This window comes from Vipera berus (genome assembly GCF_964194415.1).
Source record: "Vipera berus genome assembly, chromosome: Z".
NCBI classification, from domain to species: domain Eukaryota; kingdom Metazoa; phylum Chordata; class Lepidosauria; order Squamata; family Viperidae; genus Vipera; species Vipera berus.
The window spans coordinates 57,728,294-57,751,757 of record NC_138205.1 but is presented as its reverse complement, the minus strand read 5'-3'; the positions used below and the strand labels follow the sequence as shown (position 1 = coordinate 57,751,757).

General features: G+C 38.5%; 1 protein-coding gene across 5 annotated transcripts in view; it reads left to right on the top strand.

Annotated features, from left to right (window-relative positions):
• The first annotated feature begins 791 nt into the window (after nucleotides 1-791).
• The window catches only part of TGFBR1 (transforming growth factor beta receptor 1), a 37,963-nt gene continuing 15,290 nt past the window's right edge, over nucleotides 792-23,464 (top strand). For 3 of the 5 annotated variants that reach the window (XR_014028608.1, XR_014028609.1, XM_081345023.1), the window contains exons 1-5: nucleotides 792-1,068; nucleotides 9,778-10,029; nucleotides 10,203-10,445; nucleotides 16,385-16,615; nucleotides 19,083-19,250. Coding sequence is in view for 3 of the 5 variants with exons in the window: in XM_081345023.1 (XP_081201149.1) it covers nucleotides 939-1,068; nucleotides 9,778-10,029; nucleotides 10,203-10,445; nucleotides 16,385-16,615; nucleotides 19,083-19,250 (1,024 nt within the window). In the remaining 2 variants the exon portion in view is untranslated. The remainder of the gene's footprint in view (nucleotides 1,069-9,777; nucleotides 10,030-10,202; nucleotides 10,446-16,384; nucleotides 16,616-19,082; nucleotides 19,251-23,464) is intronic. The other 2 variants (XM_081345024.1, XM_081345025.1) reach the window with 2 other exon arrangements.

Genomic DNA, 23,464 nt, shown 5'->3' with positions numbered 1-23,464 from the left:
CTCAGTTAATTTGTTTTAGATATACAGTAGCTACATTCTTAACTTTTATTGCTGTTTTGGACAGTATTGCTGTTGCAACTGTTTTATTCTCGTTTTCCTTAAGCTGGTTTAATTTCTATAGACAGCCATCTCAACTAATGACTCTGAACAGCTTAGAATTCAAAAATTGTTACCCTAGGGTATTTATACCTTTTTGATATTTTTAATTTTATCACCTTTTTACTAATCTTAATAGCTTTAACAATATTTTAATGTCTTGCTTTGTTGGAAAACATGGTCTTTGGCCTCCTTGTAGTTTTAATGGGTCTCTGACCACATAATAAAATTGTTAGTTATAAATTGCTTATAACCAGTGCTTTTTTTGTAAAAGAAAAAGGTGCCGGAACTCACAAATGTCATACAACCCGCCTTGCCTACCCTACAATGTTCCATCCAAAAAAGGTGCCGGAACTCCGTTCTAAGCGTTCTTATGACAAAAAAAGCCCTGCTTATAACTTTAAGGAAATAATTAAAAATGTGAGAAGAAAGCACTTTACAAACTTTTCTTAATGTAGAACACGTACTCGTTCTTTTTTCTTTTCTGGGGCAAGGACTCACACACTTCAATTAAGTATTTCATTATAGGCCTTCTTCTCTGACTTCGAACTTGGAAGTTCGTTCTGCACTTTTTTTCTGCTATAGCAAGAAAAGAAGAAGGCGGGAGGAATGCGGTTGAAACCTCGTGACGGAATTGCCCAATCAGTAAATGACGTTGCTTGCTAGATGAATTACTTTGTATTTAGTCGGTGTCTGGAAAGGAGGAAGCGTTACTGTTTTGTCTGTCGCGCAGGAGGGAGGTTCGGAAAAAGTGAGAGAGTTTTGGATGCGGCGCCCCAGGGTTGTGTTTGTTTCTACGAGCTGCTTGCGCGGGGAAGAGAAGGTTGTATTTGGACGGGACAATGGCGGCGCTAGCAGTCTCTTTTCGGAGGTTGTTACAGGCCTTCCTTGCAAGTTTTTGGTGTTCAGTTGCTTTGACGATGACAACAACAACTGGGTTGCTTCTTTTCTTTCTTCCTGAAGCAGCAACGGGTGAGTCGCGTATGATTTAAAATGAACCAGATTGGGAGCCCCTTCTGTTCCCTTTGAGGAACATGGCGCTTTTGCAACTGCCCAGGACTAAGAAAGCTGGGGAATAGAGTGCTGGGAGATGGCTGAAGGAGAGTGCGGGTTTCATCGACAATGAACCGCTACGGCGGCAGATTGGACAATAGCTGCTCAACAATTTAGCGGCTTTCTTTAACCATAATTGTAGCGGATGGAGTAATATAGTGTTTTCGTTCTATCATTCCACTGTGCCCGAAGCAGGCGAGCAAACAAAAGGTCATCAAAAAGAGCTCGCCATCTCTGTTTTCTTTCAAAAGAATCCCATAAAAATGAAAATTTAACAGTGCATAAATGTTTTGCTGTTTGCTTTGTTCAGCATGGAATATTGCCATTATATTCGTAGAAACTCTACCATCTGGAATAAATCTTGTGCAGGCAAGGAGGGCCCGAATTCCTCCTCCCTGTATCTTCACATTTTCAGTCTTTGCAGGATAGGGCAGATGGTAGGTATTTATTAATATAGATGTTCTTCCTATCTGAGGACCGACGGTAGGAATTATAGACTCTGATTTCTTTATCAATTCACTCTCAAAGTTATTAGATATCTGACACCAATTGTTGCCTTCAGCTTTTTGCAATGTTTAATACCAGTTAGTGGTGCCTATAATCTACAACATTTTATTTGTTTATTGAATTCATATGCCACCCATCTCACTGATAAGACTGTTTTCATTATATTACCAAAAAGTTGATACTTGGCAATTTAATAATTTATCAGTTCATATATTGTTAATGCAGAAAGCTTGCAAGACAGAATTTAGTATGTTATTAGGCAATAATAAGGTTTTCTTTTAAGTTTTTACATTAAATGAATGTTTTAACTATTTAGTCATGTCTGACTCTTGGTAACTTTATAGGCAAGTGCTCTCCATGCTACCCTGTCAAGCACAGTTTCTTTCAATTGTTGGTCAACTTTGAATCAGATTTGATTTTATGAAGTCACCACATTCTTTGCTTGCCCCTTCCAGTTGTTTCACTAACTATGCCTAGTATCATTGCCTTCTTCAATGAATTTGCAAGCATGAGATGGCCAAAGTAAATGATGTAGTCTTATGATTTTCACTTCTAGTGATTATGTGATAATTTATGATCAGCACCACAGTTCAGAGGTGTACATTCTTTTTTGATCAGCCATTCTTAGTGTCCAGTTCTCATACCCATAAATCATTATAGGGAAGACTGTTGCTGTAATTAGCCTGCTTTTTATATTTATATCAATAGCTGCTTTTCCAAATTTTATTCATTGCAGTACGTTTGATTTCAGGAATAGAACTGCCACTGTGAACAATTTTGGATCCAAGGAAGATAAATTCTCAAACTAATTCAATTTCCTCCTTGTTGATTTTAAACATCTCATGTCCATCTGCAGCTGTTGTCATTATCCTGATATTAAGACTAATTATTCTAATTATTCTGCATTCTAATTATATGAAATCTTAAAGAATACTAAGCATAATTACTAAAGATTGAGTTCTTAATCTTTTTATACATCATTTGAAGGAGGATGAGGACTTTTCTAAATATTGGGTTCGCTGACATTGCTCTTCAGTTTTTTTCATTTTTATGACAACTATAGCAACCTAGTTACCATACATCTATGTAGTGCATCCTCTGATAAAAGATTCCTGAAGGTGGGGATGAGATGGCATACAGGGTGGAGGTACAAAAACTATCTATATGGTGTTGTAACAACAACTTGCACCTGAACATCGGCAAGACGAAAGAGATGGTGCTAGACTTCCGGAGGAAAAAGGAGGAACCTGCCCCACTTTACATCGGGGAGGACTGTGTGGAGAGAGTTTCCTCCTTTAAATTTCTGGGAGTCTACCTCTGCGAAGATCTGACCTGGAAAGTTAATACAACCCAGATGGCCAGAAAGGCCCAACAGAGGCTTCACTTTCTCAGGGTCTTGCGGAAAAACAGGGTAGAACAATGGCTTATGACCCTCTTTTACCGGTCTACTATAGAGAGCATCCTCTCGTATGGTATTGTGGTTTGGTATGCTGGTCTGACAGCTGCGGATAGGAAGGTATTACAGAGGGTGGTGAGCACAGCACAAGACATTGTAGGCTGTCCCCTGACACCACTGGATGACATCGCCAGGGCTCGCTGCCTTGGAAGAGTGAGGAAAATTCTCAGGGATGACTCACACCCTGGATGGTATCTCTTTACTCTCCTACCATCGGGTAGGAGATATAGGAGTATAGCCAGCTGCACCAACAGGCTGAAAAACAGCTTTTATCCATGGGCTGTTAGGCTTTTGAACGGGAAATAATTTTTATAAACTATGCATAATTGACTTGTGAGGCCGGTGTGTTGTGCAATTAGTTCACATGGTGTAATAAGATGGAGGGTTTGTGTCACTGTAAGCTGGGGGGTGGGGACTCTGCCAATCTCAATGTGTACATGGTTGTACTTTGACAATAAAGGTTCATTCATTCATTTATAAGGGTGATTGGTTGTGATATTTGGCGCCCCATTCATTGCCAAGGCTCATTGGTGTTTCGTTCCTCCTCATTCTCATTCTATGGGTATACAAAACTGTGTGCTTCATAGAAGGTGACAAGCATCTCAGATTGAAGTAATGTATTATACTGTTCTTTGCTCAAGGATATATAATAGTTGTGCTTCCCTGCTAAACAAAATAGTTGTGCTTCCCTGCTAAACATTTTTAATTAGAAAATTTTCACAAAATAATTTCATACAAATCAGGATAATATTCTGAGATGTTCTAAATAACCCTTTTAAAATCTGTTCAGATGACATTCCTAAGTATCTAATATAATTTTAAATTGTATATAATTTGTTAATTAATTTGTTAATTTGTTGATATTAAGTTTGATTAACACAAATTTTGAGATTGCAATAAACACGGCATAGAAAATATTGAGAAACATTGTTGTGTTAATACATCAAACGTTAGTGCATGACTAACAATCAAATCCAATGGAAGTTTGCTTACTATCCATTGTTAATTGTTGCTGCCACACTGCATCATATGCTAGTTTCTGAAGCAACTTATTATATATCCTAATAGTATAAGTCAGGGGTGTCAAACTGCTGGCCCGCGGGCCGTATGAGTCATGCAGAAGCCGCGCCCACCCCATTGCCGGCAATGGCAAAACCGTCCTGATATGTTGCATGACATCATGTGACATCGCGAGTTTGGCATATCTGGTATAGATAGTTCTCAACAGCCACACTTTCAACAATTGTTCTAAGTTGCAATGGCACTAAATGAACGGTAGTTACAATTGTTCCTTGAAATTCCAGCTATCCAAGCATCCTCATGGTCATCTGATTGTGATTTGGGTGTGTCATCTTTATGAAGTAGATCAGGCAGCAAACAGGGACAGATGAGCTAATTTATTGTAAAGCAATATTAACAAAAACTTGCATGTCTAAAAGTACATCTCTTCCCCCTTCTTCTTTACAACCCAAAAAACTATTAAGGGTTAAATTCGTGCTGTGAGTTCAGCTGTTTTTTATTTAATCATTTCTTTTGTTGTTTCTTTGTTCCCAAGGTCATTCACACAAACCATTTTAGGGTGTTTGGCAATTGGCTTGCATTTAGTGAAGGTTGAAATATCTTGTTGGCATATCATCTGACCTTCCCTGCTGGCTTCCTACAAGCTAAGACAATAGGAAGCTGGCAAGGAAGGTTTCTTTCAAGCAGCCCCACCATGGAGAGTGGATCTCATACTCTAATGAGCGCACATCTGTACTCCATGGTGCTTATTTGCACTGTTGCACAACCTCCCCACACACATCCACTTTCCCTGTAGCACCTCTCCCTTGCCTCCATGAACTTATGCAGTCTGCAGCACCTTTCCCCTATGCATTAAACAGGTACAGCAGCATCCCCTCAGTCACCAACATGCACTCACACTACAGCACACAGTCTCCACTTGTCTTCACTCTGTAGCACCTATTCATCCATACTCCTGTTTCTGAGTAGCATAGGACTTCTGACTTCTGCCAGTTTCCCTCTTGGTGTGGCTTATGGGAAGCTGGCAGGAAGTCACAAGTCATGGTCAGATGCAGTCCTTGCTTAATGATGGTGATAGGGACTTCTGGGATTGCTGTGATTAAGCAATGTACTTTTTTTATTACATTTATATCCCGCCCTTCTCCGAAGACTCAGGGCGGCTTACAAGCTTAGCAGTAGCCTTCATTCTATGTATATGCCTGCTTGTTAGGGCTTTCACACACACCCCCAAGCGGCATTATTACAAAGTCAGCTTATTGCCCCCAACAATCTGGGTCCTCATTTTACCTACCTCGGAAGGATGGAAGGCTGAGTCAACCTTGAGCCTGGTGGGATGCGAACCTGCACTAATTGCAGGCAGCTGGTGTTACTTAAGGAGGCATTAGCCCACTGCTCCACCAAGGCTCATGTGACATCATTAGGGATGGAAATTCCAGACCCAGTTACCATCATTAAGAAGGACTATGAGTAAGAATAATTCAGCAGTCAGGTGGATGGATGAGTTAATGTCATGAATACTTTAATTTTGATTCCTAACCAAAGCAGCAGAGGGATTTGATGGCCTAGATTTAAAATTAATCTTACTGTAACTACAGAGCCCTTAATGCTGTTGGTTACCTGAAAGACCTTGTCATCCTACTGAAATTGATCTGACCATTGGGTCTTTGTTGGAAAAACATCTAATCATTCCCCATTTCTGGGAAATCAAGGCTATTGTAGTTTTGGTGGTGGCTACATTTCTCTGGAATTGAGGCTAAATCAGCTCCTACTCTGGCCATGTTCTAAAAGAAATTGTTCTAGAGAACATTTATGTACAAGGAATTCATAATGTATCTTTTTAATTTTTCCCTTTTTATATTGCCTTTTTATTATACAGTCATGGCTGAAATTGTTGGCACCCCAGAAATTTTTCCAGAAAATCAAGTATTTCTCACAGAAAAGTATTGCAGGAACACATGTTTTGCTATACACAGGTTTATTCCCTTTGTGTGTATTGGAACACAACAAAAAAGGGAGGAAAAGAAGCAAATTGGACATAATGTCAAACAAAACTCCAAAAATGGACCGGACAAAATTATTGGCAACCTTAACTTAATATTTGGTTGCACACCCTTTGGAAAAAATAACTGAAATCAGTCGCTTCCTATAACCATCAATAAGCTTCTTACACCTCTCACCTGGAATTTTGGACCACTCTTCCTTTGCAAACTGCTCCAGGTCTCTCTTATTGGAAGGGCGCCTTTTCCCAACAGCAATTTTAAGATCTTTCTACAGGTGTTCAATGGGATTCAGATCTGGACTCATTGCTGGCCACTTCAGAACTCTCCAGCGCTTTCTTGCCATCCATTTCTGGGTGCTTTTTGACGTATGTTTGGGGTCATTGTCCTGCTAGAAGACCCAAGATCTTGGATGCAAACCCAGCTTTCTGACACTGGGCTCTACAGTGCAACCCAAAATCCTTTGGTAATCCTCAGATTTCATGATGCCTTGCACACATTCAAGGCACCCAGTGCCAGAGGCAGCAAAACAACCCCAAAACATCATTGAACCTCCACCATATTTCACTGTAGGCACTGTGTTCTTTTCTTTGTAGGCCTCATTTTGTTTTCGGTAAACAGTAGAATGATGTGCTTTACCAAAAAGCTCTATCTTGGTCTCATCTGTCCACAAGACGTTTTCCCAGAAGGATTTTGGCTTACTCAAGTACATTTTGGCAAACTGTAATCTTGCTTTTTTATGTCTCTGTGTCAGCAGTGGGGTCCTCCTGGGTCTCCTGCCATAGCGTTTCATTTCATTTAAATGTCGACGGATAGTTTGCGCTGACACTGATGCTCCCTGAGCCTGCAGGACAGCTTGCATTCCTTTGGAACTTGTTTGGGGCTGCTTATCCACCATCCGGACTATCCTGCGTTGCAACCTTTCATCAATTTTTCTCTTCTGTCCACGACCAGGGAGATTCGCTACAGTGCCATGGTTTGCAAACTTCTTCATAATGTTGCGCACTGTGGACAAAGGCAAATCTAGATCTCTGGAGATAGACTTGTAACCTTGAGATTGTTGATATTTGTCCACAGTTTTGGTTCTCAAGTCCTCAGACAGTTCTCTTCTCCTCTTTCTGTTGTCCATGCTTAGTGTGGCACACACAGACACACAATGCAAAGACTAAGTGAACTTCTCTCCTTTTTATCTGCTTTCAGGTGTGATTTTTATATTGCCCACACCTGTTACTTGCCCCAGGTGAGTTTAAAGGAGCATCACATGCTTGAAACAATCTTGTTTACCCACCATTTTGAAAGGGTGCCAATAATTTTGTCCGGCCCATTTTTGGAGTTTTGTTTGACATGTCCAATTTGCTTTTTCCCCTCCCTTTTTGTTGTGTTCCAATACACACAAAGGGAATAAACCTGTGTATAGCAAAACGTGTTCCTGCAATACTTTTCTGTGAGAAATACTTGATTTTCTGGAAAAATTTCTGGGGTGCCAACAATTTTGGCCATGACTGTATTTAAAGCACTGAGATCAGTTGTGGAGAGATAGCAATCAAATGAATAAATGCTCCCCTCCAGCTCCCCTTAAGCTAACCTTGAAGGCTAATTCAGGAAGATCCCCTGCACATAGAAATAATGTCTCTATGGCTCTGGACATGTAAAAACAATAGAACATGTCCTTCTCCACTGCCTGTAGTACAAAGATATTTGTATTAGACTCATCTTACTACTATAAATAATCAGGGCTTTGTTACTAGTTGCAAAGTCATGTCCGACCCATCTCGACCCCATGGACAACATTCCTCCAGGCCTTCCTGTCCTCTACCATCTTCTGGAGTCCATTTAAGCTCACGCCTACTGCTTCAGTGACTCCATCCAGCCACCTCATTCTCTGTCGTCCCCTTCTTCTCTTGCCCTCAACCTTTCCCAGCATTAGGCTCTTCTCCAGTGAGTCCATCCTTCTCTTTAGGTGGCCAAAGTATTTGATTTTCAACTTCAGGATCTGGTCTTCTAAAAAGCAGTCAGGGTTGGTCTCCTCTAGAACTAACCGGTTTGATCGCCTTGCAGTCCAAGGGACTCACAGGAGTCTTTTCCAGCACCATAGTTCAAAGGCCTCAATTCTTTGGCACTCAGCCTTTCTTATGGTCCAGCTTTCGCAGCCATACATTGCAACTGGGAAAACCATAGGTACTTTTGTTGGCAGGGTGATGTCTACTTTTTAGTATGCTGTCTAGATTTGCCATAGCTTTCCTCCCCAGGAGCAAGCGTCTTTTAATTTCTTGGTTGCAGTCCCCATCTGCGGTGATCTTGGAGCCCAGGAAAATAAAATCTGTCACTACCTCCATTTCTTCCCCATCTATTTGCCAGGAATTGAGAGGGCCGGATGCCATGATCTTGGTTTTCTTAATGTTAACCATGGCACATTGGACAAATATACACAATATACACAAATATACAAATGTATACAAATATACAAATATCCTGGTGCTTTCAGATACCAATGTTTCCAAGGTTCTGCATAGCAGCACTTAAAATCTGCCAGAAGGTGATCTGTGCCATAAATCAGTTTTAAAAATATCTATTGAAGTTTGTCATTCTAGAGTGTTTTGTAATAATAGTTGTAGTTTGCCATTTTCCCTACACCCATCTTCTCTTTTTTATGTGTACTTTTTATTTTGATGTACTTTTGATGCTTTTTATTCTTTCGTGCCCTATCTTTCTTATGCTAGTCTTGACTGTAATAAAGATTTGATTTGATTTTGTTCCCTTCAAATTCTGCATATGCTATTAGAAAATTAGCTTCTTGAGAATTGTACCTCAGCATAAGTTTGTAAAGACATTTTAAAAAGACAAAAATAAGTGAAAGGCCTGGACGAGATGGTTTACTCGCTCACACACACGTACGCACACACAAAGAGACACACATACGTATATGTACACATATAGGTATAGGAATCTAATCCCAAATCTATAGAATTCAGTTTAAAGGTAAGGTAAAGGTAAAGGTTCCCCCGCACATGCGTGCTAGTCGTTTCCGACTCTAGGGGCCGGTGCTCATCTCCGTTTCAAAGCCGAAGAGCCAGGGCTTGTCCGAGGACGTCTCCATGGTCATGTGGCCGGCATGACTAGACGCCAAAGGCGCACGGAACGCTGTTACCTTCCCACCGTAGTGGTCCCTATTTTTCTACTTGCATTTTTATGTGCTTTCGAACTGCTAGGTTGGCAGAAGCTGGGACGAGTAACAGGCGCTCACTCTGTTACACGGCACTCGGGATTCGACCCGCCAAACTGCCGATCTTCTGATCGACAAGCTCAGCATCCTAACCCACTGAGCCACCGTGTCCCTGCAGAATTCAGTTTACCATTCTTTAAATGATAATGGTAATATAGTTTATACTAAAGAAAAACATGTGGAATGCTGTTTTTTTCCTATTAAATGTCAATTGACCAGAACTGTGATAGAAGGAGTTTTCATGTGAAAACTTGTTGAGCCATTTTGTCCCTAAGTATATCAGTAGAATACATAGATTTCCAATAGAATACAGCTATTTACGAAATAAATTTGAGTTTAATGCCTTTTTATGCCATTATTTTAATTATTTGAGATATTTAACTATTTAAAACATCACTAATATTAAACATTTTTCTTTTAAACAGCCTTGCAGTGTTATTGTCGTCACTGTACAAAAGATAACTTCACATGTACAACAGATGGACTCTGCATTACTTCAGTGACACGGAATAGAAACAAAATTATACACAATAGTATGTGTATTGCAGAAGTTGATCTATTTCCCAGAGACAGGCCATTTGTTTGTGCTGTTTCAACAAGTAAAGGAGTAATTACAGTGCCTCATTGCTGTGATAAAGACTTATGCAATAAAATAGATCTTCCAGTTCCAACACCAGGTAATCTTTTTTTTTTACCAGCAGAAAATGGATAGCTGGGAGAATTTACTATTATCAAAGATATCTATAAAACACAGTTTTGTTTTCTTTCATTTCACACAATATCAAGTTCTCAATATAGTATTTAATGAGTTCTTTGTTTTATCAATTGTGTTCCCTTTTTACATCCTTAGGTCCTATAATAGGGAAGTTTTCTTCTACCCTAGGACCAGTGGAATTAGCTGCTGCCATTGCTGGCCCAGTTTGTTTTCTTTGTATTTCACTTATGTTGATTCTTTATATCTGCCATAATCGTACATTCTTACACCATCGAGTTCCAAGTGAAGAAGATCCTTCAATGGAGCGACCATTTATATCTGAGGGAACTACTTTAAAAGATTTAATTTATGATATGACCACTTCGGGATCAGGATCAGGTAATCAGATCTCATATTCTAGTAAATGATTATTATACTGTTAATGCTACGGACACATAGTAACTTGCTATATATTATGAGGGTAAAGTTTAAAAAATATTAATGTGACATTTTAGCAGTGAGGGTTTTTTTTACTTTAAAGTTTATCCTTAAGATTTATAATACATGGGTAATTCTCACTTAATAACAATAATTGGGACTGCAGTTCTGTAAGTTGTAAGTCCCAGGTGACTCACAAGCAGGCCAGCAGAAAGGTAAGTGGTTGCTTCCAGATGAGGGAAAGTATACACGTCTGCAGTAGGGTGCACAAACTTGTTTGATCTGAAGGTAGCTGCTACTGGGTGGGGCAAGATGTACATTGTTGCAGGGATGTATGCGATTTTGGCTGGGGTTGCTACCAGGTGGAAGAGACTGATAGAACAACTTGCAAGTTACCTGACAGCTTTCCTGTTGGCTTGGTTGTGGGAAGTGGCAAGGAAGGGGGAAAATAACAATCACATATCACATAATGGTGTTGCAACCAATGTAAGTGTGAGCCAGTTGCCAAGCCCACAGATCACAATCAATTATGGGGGCTGTGCTACAGCCAGAACTTTGAGAACCAATTGTAAATAATACTCATTCAGAACTTCTGCAGCTTTAAACAATTGCTGAACAAGTAGTTACTAAGCAAGGACTACTTATTAATACATTTACCTTTACATTCCAATTTTCTTTCAGAAACTCAGTCACCATACATAAAACTCCTTCCTCCTGTTTTGCCCCACAACAATCCTTTTTGGTGCTAGTGGGAATGATTAGCCACCATCACATGTCAAGGTTCTATGGGTAAACGTAGATTAGAACCTTTAGCCCAATTTTTTTTGTAAATATTAGAATTTTTTAACATAACATAAATCATTATAAAATAGAATGTTGTCTGGGTAACATTTGTAAGACAGTCCTTAACAATTAATTTCTATAATCTATATTCCATATGTTAATTTCATTTGATTTCCCCTTTCCCCAATGTATATTTCTTTGCAAAACATTAGATTAAGACAATTTTAACAACAGTTAAATATATAGTTTCAATAATCCTGTGTATCGTTTTAGTTGCCTTATCATAAATCCTGTCACCATGTTTATTCAGCTTATTTTCCCCCCCAAATTCTAAATATTTTTACAAGTGACAATCTTTTTAACACTTAACTATATTTACATTGGTGGATTTCATTCTGTTTTTTTCCATACAAACCCTCTCATGCTTTTATATTTCCCAATCAATAAGTAAAAAAGAAACAAAAAAGAGCAGCTTATTTCTCCCTCCAAATTCTAAATGTTATTACAAATAACAGTCATTTCAACATTCAACTATATTTACATTAGTGGATTTAGTTCGTTTTTTTCCATATAAACCCTCTTATGCTTTTATATTTCTTAATAAGCAAAAAAAAGTAGAAAGAGAGAAAGAAGAGAAACAAAAAAGAAGAGAAGAGGAAAAAAAAGACAAGCGTACTAGCATACAAAAAATAACATATGAAAATATGTATTTCTCCTAATTTAATATATATTTATTCCCTCAATTTCTCATTCTTTTTAACCATAGCTAAGAATGTATTTAATCTATTTAAACTTTGAACATTCCATTCAATAGTTCTAATAATCTAATCCTTTAAATCTCATTCAAAACATTTTTTATATTTTTCTTATCACATTTAAATAGCTAAAACGTTTACTTTTGTTTAAATCATTTCAACTTAGAAGAATAGGGGAAAAAAGAAAAAAAAGACAATTATATTAAGAGGAAGAAAAAAAAAGAAAAAAATTTCCCTTTGTGTGGATCATAACAAACTCTGGCAAGTCCATAAAGAGATGGGCGTACCAGACCATCTTATTTGTCTCTTGAGAAACGTATATGCGGGCCAAGAAGCAACAGTGAGAACTGGACATAGAACCACTGATTGGTTCAAAATTGGGAAAGGAGTCCGGCAAGGCTGTATACTGTCACATTGCCTATTTAACTTATATGCAGAGCACATCATGAGAAAGGCAGGGCTAGATGAATCAAAAGTTGGAATTAAGATTGCCGGAAGAAATATCAACAACCTAAGATATGCAGATGATACCACTCTAATGGCAGAAAGTGAAGAGGAACTAAAGAGCCTCTTGTTGCGAGTGAAGGAGAGTGCAAAACTTGGGTTGAAACTAAACATTAAGAAAACCAACATCATGGCATCTGGCCCTCTCAATTCCTGGCAAATAGATGGGGAAGAAATGGAGGTAGTGACAGATTTTATTTTCCTGGGCTCCAAGATCACTGCAGATGGGGACTGTAGCCAAGAAATTAAAAGACGCTTGCTCCTCGGGAGGAAAGCAATGGCAAATCTAGACAGCATACTAAAAAGCAGAGACATCACCCTGTCAACAAAAGTGCGTATAGTCAAGGCTATGGTCTTCCCAGTTGCAATGTATGGCAGTGAAAGTTGGACCATAAGAAAGGCTGAGCGCCAAAGAATTGAGGCCTTTGAACTGTGGTGCTGGAGAAGACTCCTGCGAGTCCCTTGGATTGCAAGGCAATCAAACCGGTCAGTCCTAGAGGAGATCAACCCTGACTGCTCTTTAAAAGGCCAGATCCTGAAGCTAAAACTCAAATACTTTGGCCACCTAATGAGAAGGAAGGACTCACTGGAGAAGAGCCTAATGCTGGGAAAGATTGAGGGAAATAGAAGAAGGGGACGACAGAGAATGAGGTGGCTGGATGGAGTCACTGAAGCAATAGGCGTGAGCTTAAATGGACTCCAGAAGATAGTAGAGGACAGGAAGGCCTGGTGGAATGTTGTCCATGGAGTCGTGATGGGTTGGACACGACTTCGCAACTAACAACAACAACAAGAGTAGTATATTTCAAAATTTTCCAATTTCTTAGCCATATTCAAACAAATGTTTCTTTTTGAAGTATTCTTTCTGATATGCTCCTTTTTCCTGCAGTTTCATTTTAATCTTTTTTCTCTGGTCGTTGTCTTTCTTAATCAATATGTTTTGCTGCATCATTTGTTTCCCTGAAGTGATTTTTTTCTCATTTTTTTTCCTTATCTTCAAAGTTGTTTAGACGTATTAAAATATTTCCCATTTGGATTAAATCTTATTTTTTTATTTTATATGGTTCCATCTTCAAGTCTCTATCCTCAAAATTATATTTAATCATCTCTGCTATATTTTCCTGAGAAAGTTCTTGAAGTGAAATTAAGTTGAAATTAAGTTGATTCATGCTCTCAAGGTTCTTCTGCATTTCCTAGTAGTTTAAGGTCATTGTCCTTTGAAATTTTTGCTGCTTATCATATGCTTCCTTTTGTGAAATGAGCGTTTTATAAGGTTCCTTCTTTAAGTCTCTATCCTCAGAATTTTGTTCAGTCATCGCTACTGTATTTTCCTGAGAAATTTCTTGGAGTGAAATTATGTTGATTCATCCTCTCAAAGTTATTCTGGATTTCTATGTGGTTTAAAGTCATTGTCCTTTGGAATTGTCGCTCATCACGTTTCCTTTTGTAAAGTATTCATTGCTTCAGCTGTGTTATCTTCATTTTGTTTGAACAGGTGGATTTTCTAAAAAAAGAAAAGAAAAAAAATCCTCATCCACTAGCAGGTGTCAGCATTTGCTCATTTTTCATGTCTTTCTAGTTGTTTTCTTTTTCTAACGGGTAAATTTCGCCACCCAACTGAAAGAGGGAGCGGAGTCCCCCTCCCCCTTTCCTTCTTTGGAGATCTCTTATTTTGGGGATTTTCTTCAGGAAAGTAGGTAGGATAGAGAAAATCAGTATTCTTACCCAGATTCAAGCATGCTGTTTACTATTCGCTTAGTTTAATCTCTTATGGCTTCCGTTGCTTCAGCTTTAGCCAGCCTTTTCTTCCATTGGTTTCTGGGAGGCTTCTCCTGGACTGTTCAGAGAGACCGCTGTCTCTCCTAAGTCCCTGGGATTTCCTTCCTTCATTCAGGGTGGATTCTGGCCCCTTAGGGTCCCCAACAAAAAGAAATTTCAGCCGGAGGATCCGACTTTTCGAATTCTCCAACTGCTTCACTGAAAACAGGAACCGGAAACCCCTTTAGCCCAACTTTTAACTACTATGTTGCATTGGCTATCATGCATTTTGAGTGCTATAGAGAAGCCAACCAGGTGTTCTTGGAAAAACAAGGCATTGTAGATAGTTGCAAAAACAGGCTCAAGTGACAGTGAAAGTATACAAAAAAGCTAAGCTGACATAATTCACTACATGTGCTCCTTGCTTTATGTCCGTTCATTCAGCAACCATTCAATGTTACAGTGGTATTTACCTTCTCTAAGAGTTCCCCCAATGATTTTGCTTGTGGGAAGCTGGCAGAAAAGATTGTCAATGACAGTCTTGTGATTGGATACCTGCAACATTGTAATTGCAGATCCAGCCAGCACTGCAATGCTGCAACAATGATTATAGCATTTGCAATCCTTTCTGCCATCCTTTGCCAGCTTCACACAAGCAAAATCATTGGGGAAACTGTTAGAGGTTCACAAGTTGCTCCCACCATTTTGTCTTCCAAAAGTCTGCTATAGAATACAAGGTATTGCACTGTGTAGCACCTCCTGCCCACCTGGACTCTGTCATAAAATCTACCGGCAGCAACACTTTTCCTTGCCTGTGGCCTCTGCTGACCTTCCCATGGGTTCCACCAGCCTGTCTGCATCCATAGTACTTATCTATGTCCTCTGCCAGCCCAGCTGTATCTATAGTGTCCACTAGTGGCCCTCATTGACTCAAACACAATCCCCTTCCTGCAATCTCCCTACACTCCTTCCCTGGGACTCTCATCTCTCCCTGCTTAATGATCTATGTGGTCCTGGAATTATGATAGCAGTCATGACTGGCAAAATTGCTGTTAGTAAATAATGTCATATTTCACTTTATAAACACATGTGACAGCATTCCAGGTGCCAACTGCTATTGAAATCTGAGGACTACCTATAGAATAAGAGGAGAGGAGTGAAAAAAAATCAGTTCAAGCTAATCACCCAGACTTGTGGAGTATATTTCCTGGCCTGGTCTATTTCAAAAGGCAAACAGGTATATACAACTAGATTTGGTTAGACCTCAACTGGAAAATTATTTCAGCTTTAAACAGATTTTGTGACACACTTAATTGATTTAGATTACATATTGAAATAGTAGTGGGAATCTGATAAGCTTCTTTAGAGATAAAGGTTCCCTAGATATGGGATGAAAAATTGTAGTGATTAAAAAATTGTTGAAGTATTTGTGTATTTATAGCAAGTGCAATAGAATAAGTTTGGAGATTGCAACAAAAGAACTGTTATTGTATTAATAAATACTGTTACAATAAAAAGTATTGTTACTGGAAATTAAACTATTATTTGAAGTTGCCTTTTTTTAACAAAGTAGAATTGGTCTTTTTTATTTATGATCAAAGGCAAAGCATGGCCAACTAGAATTAGTAATAAGGTAAAGGTTCCCCCGCACATGCGTGCTAGTCGTTTCCGATTCTAGGAGCCAGTGGTCATCTCCGTTTCAAAGCCGAAGAGCCAGCACTTGTCCGAGGACGTCTCCGTGGTCATGTGGCCGGCATGACTAGACACCAAAGGCGCACGGAACGCTGTTACTTTCCCACCGTAGTGGTCCCTATTTTTCTACTTGTATTTTTACGTGCTTTCGAACTGCTAGGTTGGCAGAAGCTGGGACGAGTAACAGGCGCTCACTCTGTTACGCAGCACTAGGGATTCGACCTGCCAAACTGCCAACCTTCTGATTGACAAGCTCAGCGTCCTAACCCACTGAGCCATCGCGTCCCTTAGAATTAGTAATAGCTAGAGGCTTTAACAGTCTTTTGATAGGGGAAAAGCCTTGTAGATCAGAGCCTGGATTGATTAATTGGCTCCATATCACTGATCAACCCCCCCCCTTTTTTTTAGGTTTGCCATTACTTGTTCAAAGAACAATTGCAAGAACAATTGTACTACAAGAAAGTATTGGAAAAGGTCGCTTTGGAGAAGTCTGGCGAGGAAAATGGAGAGGAGAAGAAGTTGCAGTAAAAATATTCTCTTCAAGAGAAGAACGCTCATGGTTTCGTGAAGCTGAAATCTATCAAACAGTTATGCTTCGTCATGAGAATATCCTTGGATTTATAGCTGCAGACAACAAAGGTTGTGACAGTCCAGAAATATTTTGCTTATCATATACAGTAACTTGTTATTATACACAAATTGTCCTCAATTTACAACCACAATTGAGCCCAATATTTCATTTAAGTAAGTTAGTTCTTAAGTGAATTGTGCCCCATTTTGTGATCTTTTTGCCACAGTTAAGTAAATCACTGCAGTTGTTAAATAAATTGTATTTGTTAAGTGCATCTGGTTTCCTCATTGACTTTGCTTGTCAGAAGCTGACTGGGATGGTCGCAAATGGTGATCATATGACCTCAGGATCCTGTAGTCATCATAAATACATGCCATTTGCAAAGCACCTAAATTTTGAATATGTGATTATTGGAATACTGCATTGGTCATACGTGTGAGAATTGGACATAAGTCCAATTCCGGTGCCATTATAACTGAACAGTCACCAAATAAATGGTTGTAAGTTGAGGATTTCTCATTTCTCAATGGGAAATATTAATGACATAATATCTAAAAATACTCAATTTTAAGAAAATCTGAAAGAAATTATAATTTTTTGAAAAATATTTTTTGTTCATTGAAAACAAAATTGTAATGGCTTTGTGTTTATGTTCGAATTTGTCTTAAATGCTTATATTAAGTATCTTTTACTTTGCCAAATTGGGTGCACTCCTTCTCTGTCAGAATTCCTCAACAAGATAGCTATTGCAGAGGATTTTAAGAATTGAATCCCATACTCATTGAGAATTGCCAGGGCTGGGAAACACTTATCTGGAATAAATTGCACTAGATTTATTTGCAAGGCTAACGAAATAATAACACTTGCTAATCCAAGTGTTTGGGTACCAATGACCACAAGGAGATACTAAGTGTAAACTAAACAGAAATAAAAAGAAAAAAATCCTGGAAGGCATAGCAAGTTATTTCCAGATTGTTTCCAAAGGCTGTGTCCATTAAGTTACAAGGAGTTAGGCTTTACCTTTCAACTGTGAGTAAATTAAAGATTGATATTAAAAGAACTAAAACAAATTTGTCTGAAATGAGGATTGGTTGTACAAATGGCTTATATTGCAGTGATTTAACAAATATTTTTATCTGGATTGTAGACATGTTTTTCATCTTGGATTTTGTTTTAAAGCATATTTATTACAAATTAAATGCAATTGAGATGTGGGTTACTTAAATCTCCATGATTTCATTAAGATTTAAACAGTTGATGTGTTTAATTTTGCAATCACTATTTTTTATACAAGTAGACTGCATTAAAATAGTTAATATTCTTCATGGAAATCAAAATAGAATAGAATACTTTATTTGGCCAAGTGTGATTAGACACACAATGCATTTGTCTCTAATGCAAACGCTCTCACTGTACATGCAAAGTAACAAAGCAATAATGATCATAATAATACCCAATAAGGAGTTAATAAAGAAGAAGGGTAATAAAAATACTACAGCCATACAAGATGGATAAATACTCCGACATAAGTCAGTATTGTGAGAATTAGGTGTTCGGCAGAGTGATAGCATGAGGGGGAAAAACATCCCTGTCTATAGTTGTTTTGGCATGCAATGCCCTATAGCAACGTCCCAAGTGAAGAAATTTAAACAGTATGTTCGAGATAATGAAGGTTCTATGCATATTTTCTCAGCTCTCCTTCTGACCTACAGAATATACAGGTCTTCTATGGAAGGCAGGCTGATTACTGTTGTTTCTTCTGCGGTCCTAACTATCCACTGTAGTCTGTACCTGTCCTCAACAGCAGGGGTCCCCAATCCCCAGTCTGTGTACTGGCACAGGTCTGCAGCATGCCAGAGAAGCCCCATCTGCAGGATGCAAGCAGCATGTGAAACCATGCCCCTCCAGTCTACAGAAAAACCTTTCTCCATAGAACCAGTCCCTCGTTCCCAAAAGGTGGGGAGGGGGGCACTGCTGTATAGGTACAGACTCCAATTATAGAAGACAATTCTATAATTGTCTTCTATAAGACAGTTATAGAAGTACTAATGGCAAGCTCAATAATCCCTCTGTAGAACTCTATCAAAAGCTTTTGGGGCAGTCTGAACTTCCTCAATTAGCACAGGAAGAACATTCTTTGTTGTGCCATTTTTATGATGGTTCTAATATTAGGTGTCCATTTCAAATCCTGGAAGATTATAGAACCCAAAATCTTGAAGAACTCTACAGCTGGTACTGTGCTGTCAAATATAGTAAAAGGTGGTAAAATAGAAGGGCTCCTCCTAAAATCCACTCTCATCTCTATGGTTTTAAGCATGTTCAACTCCTGATTGTTCCAGATGCACCACTGGGCCAGTTGTTCAATCTCCTGTCTATAGGAAGACTCATCACCATCTTGAATGAGACCAATGACTATTGTATCATCTGCAAACTTTAATACTTAATAGATCTCTAGAGATGCAGTCATTTTTCCAATGTGTTTTGTTTATTTTGTTCCCTTAATTTTAATTGTTCCTATTTTGTTTTGATTTGCAGATAATGGTACATGGACACAACTCTGGCTAGTGTCAGATTATCATGAGCATGGTTCTCTTTTTGATTATTTGAACAGGTACACTGTTACTGTAGAGGGAATGATAAAGCTAGCATTATCAACTGCCAGTGGACTTGCACATCTTCACATGGAGATTGTTGGCACACAAGGTAACTTAATCCCAATGTTTGTTTCAGTTGTTAATGTACATCATCTCTTGGTAGTATACATTTTGAAATTTTAATCATCTCCATTGCAGTTTAATTTGATTAAAATTTTAATTTATGTGATTTATGTTTAGATTAAAAAGATGATTACATGGATAATACTTTTGGAATATCTACTAATTAAAGTTTTCAATGGGAAATACCTCTCCTCATTATCTCCCTTTTACTATAGTTTTTCTTCCAGACCCCAGAGGAGCATCATTTTAATGAATATTTCTTCTGAAAGTTTTTATTCTTTTTTTCTTTCTCTTTTAATCATATATTCTAAAATAAGTTTTTCTATATATCTTTTACCAAGTGAGCTAGCATGTTGTACTAGAGACACATACAGTAGTAAAGACAGTGGGAGGCAAACAGATTTTTAAAAAATCTTCATAAGTCTGGTAAAAAAAGCAGATCTACTGTAGTCTAGTATTTTTTTAGCTAAAAATTAAGATTTTCTAATCCACTGTAGTCTCTCTGATTCCTTATGGCTCCTAAATTTACTCTTTTCAAAGTTTAACGTTCTTGGAACCATTAATTTGAGACATATGGATAGTTCCAAAATGCCATCTTACATGTAGAAACAGGCATGGTTTTGTTGAATGCTAGAGCATGGTTTCTGCTAATTACCTTTTGACTCATGTTAATCCTATTCTCTGTAGTTTTGGCCCATTAATATGTAGAGATCATTTTAAAAAGCTCTAGATAAAATTCATATATAGGATTCTGAGATTCTATATAGAAAGTTTGTGCTTATTAGGTTTTGATAATGTTGGAATTGCCCTCAAACAATGAAGAGCCTTGGTGGAGCAGTGGGCTAATGCCTTCTTAAGTAACACCAGCTGCCTGCAATTAGTGCAGGTTCGCATCCCACCAGGCTCAAGGTTGACTCAGCCTTCCATCCTTCCGAGGTAGGTAAAATGAGGACCCAGATTGTTGGGGGCAATTAAGCTAATAATAATGTAATAATGCCGCTTGGGGTGTGTGTGAAAGCCCTAATAAGCAGGCATATACATAGAATGAAGGCTACTGCTAAGCTTGTAAGCCGCCCTGAGTCTTCGGAGAAGGGCGGGATATAAATGGAATTAAAAAAAAATTGTCATATAGATCTCCAAACAAATTTAAGCAAAATGTCACACCCCAATATTGAACATATTCTTCTATAAAGGTTTGTGCCAACCTCCTATTTATCACCCATTACAATTCTGAAATTCTGTAAGAGTCACTTTAGCCAAGCTGTATGCATTACCTACCGCAGTCCTTTGTATCTTCAGTTATGTCCATATGTTAACACTACATGAGTTTTAAGAGAAACTTAAGCGAGAAACTTAAGTGAGATGCTACAATGCTGCTTTGTATATAAAGATTCTAAGCAGATTTTCATTACTCCTATGTTGAAGAAATGTATAGGGTCAATATAAAAGGGGGAAAAAGTGACATTGCCATAGGTGTATATTACAGGCTATCCAACCAATCAGAAGAAATAGATGAACTCTTTGCCAAACAGTTTGCAAATGTATCTAGGAAGCATACCACAGTAGTAATGGGAGATTTCAACTATCCAGATATCAACTGGGAGACAAACTCTGCAATGAGTGGGAGATCAAACAGATTCTTAACCAACCTAGCTGACAACTTTTATCATTCAAAAGGTAGAGGATGGAACTAGACGTAATTCTATACTGGACCTTACTAATTGAGAAGAAGTGATAGGAGTTGAAGTTGCTGGAACCTTGGGTGAAAGTGGCCATGTCATGCTGAAATTCAATATAATGCAAACACAAACAATAGAAAATAATCCAACCAGAGTCTTAAACTTCAAAAGAGCTGATTTTAACAAAGAGAACTTGGGAAAGATTCCATGGACAAAAATCTTAAAGGGGAAAATAACACAAGAAACATGGGAAACTCTGAAAAATATTATCATAAAAGCCCAGTCCAGCACAATACTACTGAAAAAGAAAAACAATAAATTTAGAAACCAGCATGGCTGCACAGAGCTCTCTCTGACAAATTGAAAGCCAAAAAGGACAAGTACAAAAAATGGAAAGAGGGACATATAAGTAAGGCTGATTATCAGCAGACAGCCAGAACATGGAAAGATGAAGTCAGGAAATCAAATGCTCAGAATGAACAAAGACTTGCAACAGAAATCAAGGACAATAAAAAAGTTTCAACATATTAATAACAAGAAAAAAGTCAAGAAAACTATAGGCCCACTAAACAGAGAAGATGGCAAGGAAGTAACAGGCAGTAGGGAGGAAGCAGAGCTGCTTAATTCATTCTTTGCATCATTCTTCACACAAAAAGAAATTATAGCCCAACATACAAAAAAAACCAGTGCAAAAGACAAACTAGAAACAAAAATTAAAATAAGCAAGAAAATGGTAAGAGAACACTTATCCGACCTTGACGAATATAAATCACCGGGACCTGATAGATTACATCCCAGAGTTCTGAAGGAGCTGACAGCTGTTATCTCAGAACCATTGTACCATATCTTTGAAAATCCTGGAGCATTGGGGAAATACCTGATGATTGGAAAAGGGCAGATGTGGTTCCCATCTTCAAGAAAGGGAAAAAAACAAGAGCCAGGAAACTACATACCATTCAGTCTAACATCAGTACTGGGAGATCCTGGAAAAGATAATAAAAAACATCTGCAAACAACTAGAAGCAAAAAAAGTTATAACCAGTAGCCACCACGAGTTTGTCAAAAACAGATCATGCCAAACCAATCTTATTTCATTCTTTGGTAAAGTGACTAAACTAGTAGACCAGTGAAACACTATTTAGTATATTTAGACTTACCTTTACCTTTACCTTAAAGCAAAGTAGACCACAAAATGCTGCTTAGTAAGCTAGAAAAAGGTGGGATAGACAACAACACCATTAGATGGATATGTCGTTGGCTGGCAAATTGTACTCAGCGAGTAGTCCTCAATGTACTACATCCACATGGAGAGAAGTAAGCAGTGCGGTACCACAAGGCTCCATCTTAGGCCCGGTACTCTTCAATATCTTCATTAATGACTTAGATGAGGGAAAAGAAGGGGAACACATCAAATTTGCAGATGACACTAAACTGGCAGGAATAGCCTACACCCCAGAAGACAAGCTTAGGATTCAAAAAGATCTAGACAAACTTGAACAATGGGCCCTATCCAACTAAGTGAGTTTTAATGTGGAGAAAAGCAAAGTTTTACATTTAGAGAGGAATAATCAAAGGTACAAGTACAGATTGGGCGAAACCTGGCTCAAAAACAGCTCTAATTGGGGTCCCAGTTTGTATTTTACTATTGTTTTTTTCACTATTGTTCATTCTGTATGCCTACCTTATTCTGTACACCGTCCCGAGTCCCTCGGGAGAAGGGCGGTTTATAAAAACAAATAAATAAATAAATAAATAAATAAATAAATTGTGAGAGGGACCTTGGTATCCTAGTAGACGATCACTTGACTATGAGCTAGCAGTGTGCAGCAGCAGCCAAAAAATAATAATACACTCCTGGATTGTATAAACAGAGGCATAGAATCAAGGTCGCACAATAGTACCACTTTATAAAACCCTAGTAAGACCACCCCTGGAATACTGCAAACAGTTTTGGTCCCCATACTATAAAAAAGATGTTGAGACCCTAGAAAAATTTCAGAGAAGAGCACTAAAATGATCAAAGGCCCGGAGACTAAAATATATGAAGAATGGCTGCAGGACTTGGATTTAGCTAGTCTAAAGAAAAGAAGAAACAGGCGACATGATAGCAGTATTCCAGTATTTGAGAACCTGCCACAAATAAGAAGGTGTCAAGCAATTCTTCAAAGCACCAGAGGGCAAGACAAGAAACAATGGTTGGAAACTGACCAAAGAGAGAAGCAACCTGGAATTAAGGAGAAACTTCCTAACAGTGAGGACAATTAACCAGTGGAACAGCTTGCCTTCAGAAATCATGGGTGCTCTTATCACTGGAGGTTTTTAAGAAGAGACTAAACAGTGACTTGTCTGAAATGGTAGGTTCTCCTGCTCGAGCAAGGGGCTGGACTAGAAGATCTCCAAGGTCCCTTCCAGCACTATTCTATTCTAAATATCTTGGTTGTTGTTGTTAGTTGCAAAGTCGTGTCTGACCCATCGCGACCCTATGGACAACGTTCCTCCAGGCCTTCCTGTCTACCATCTT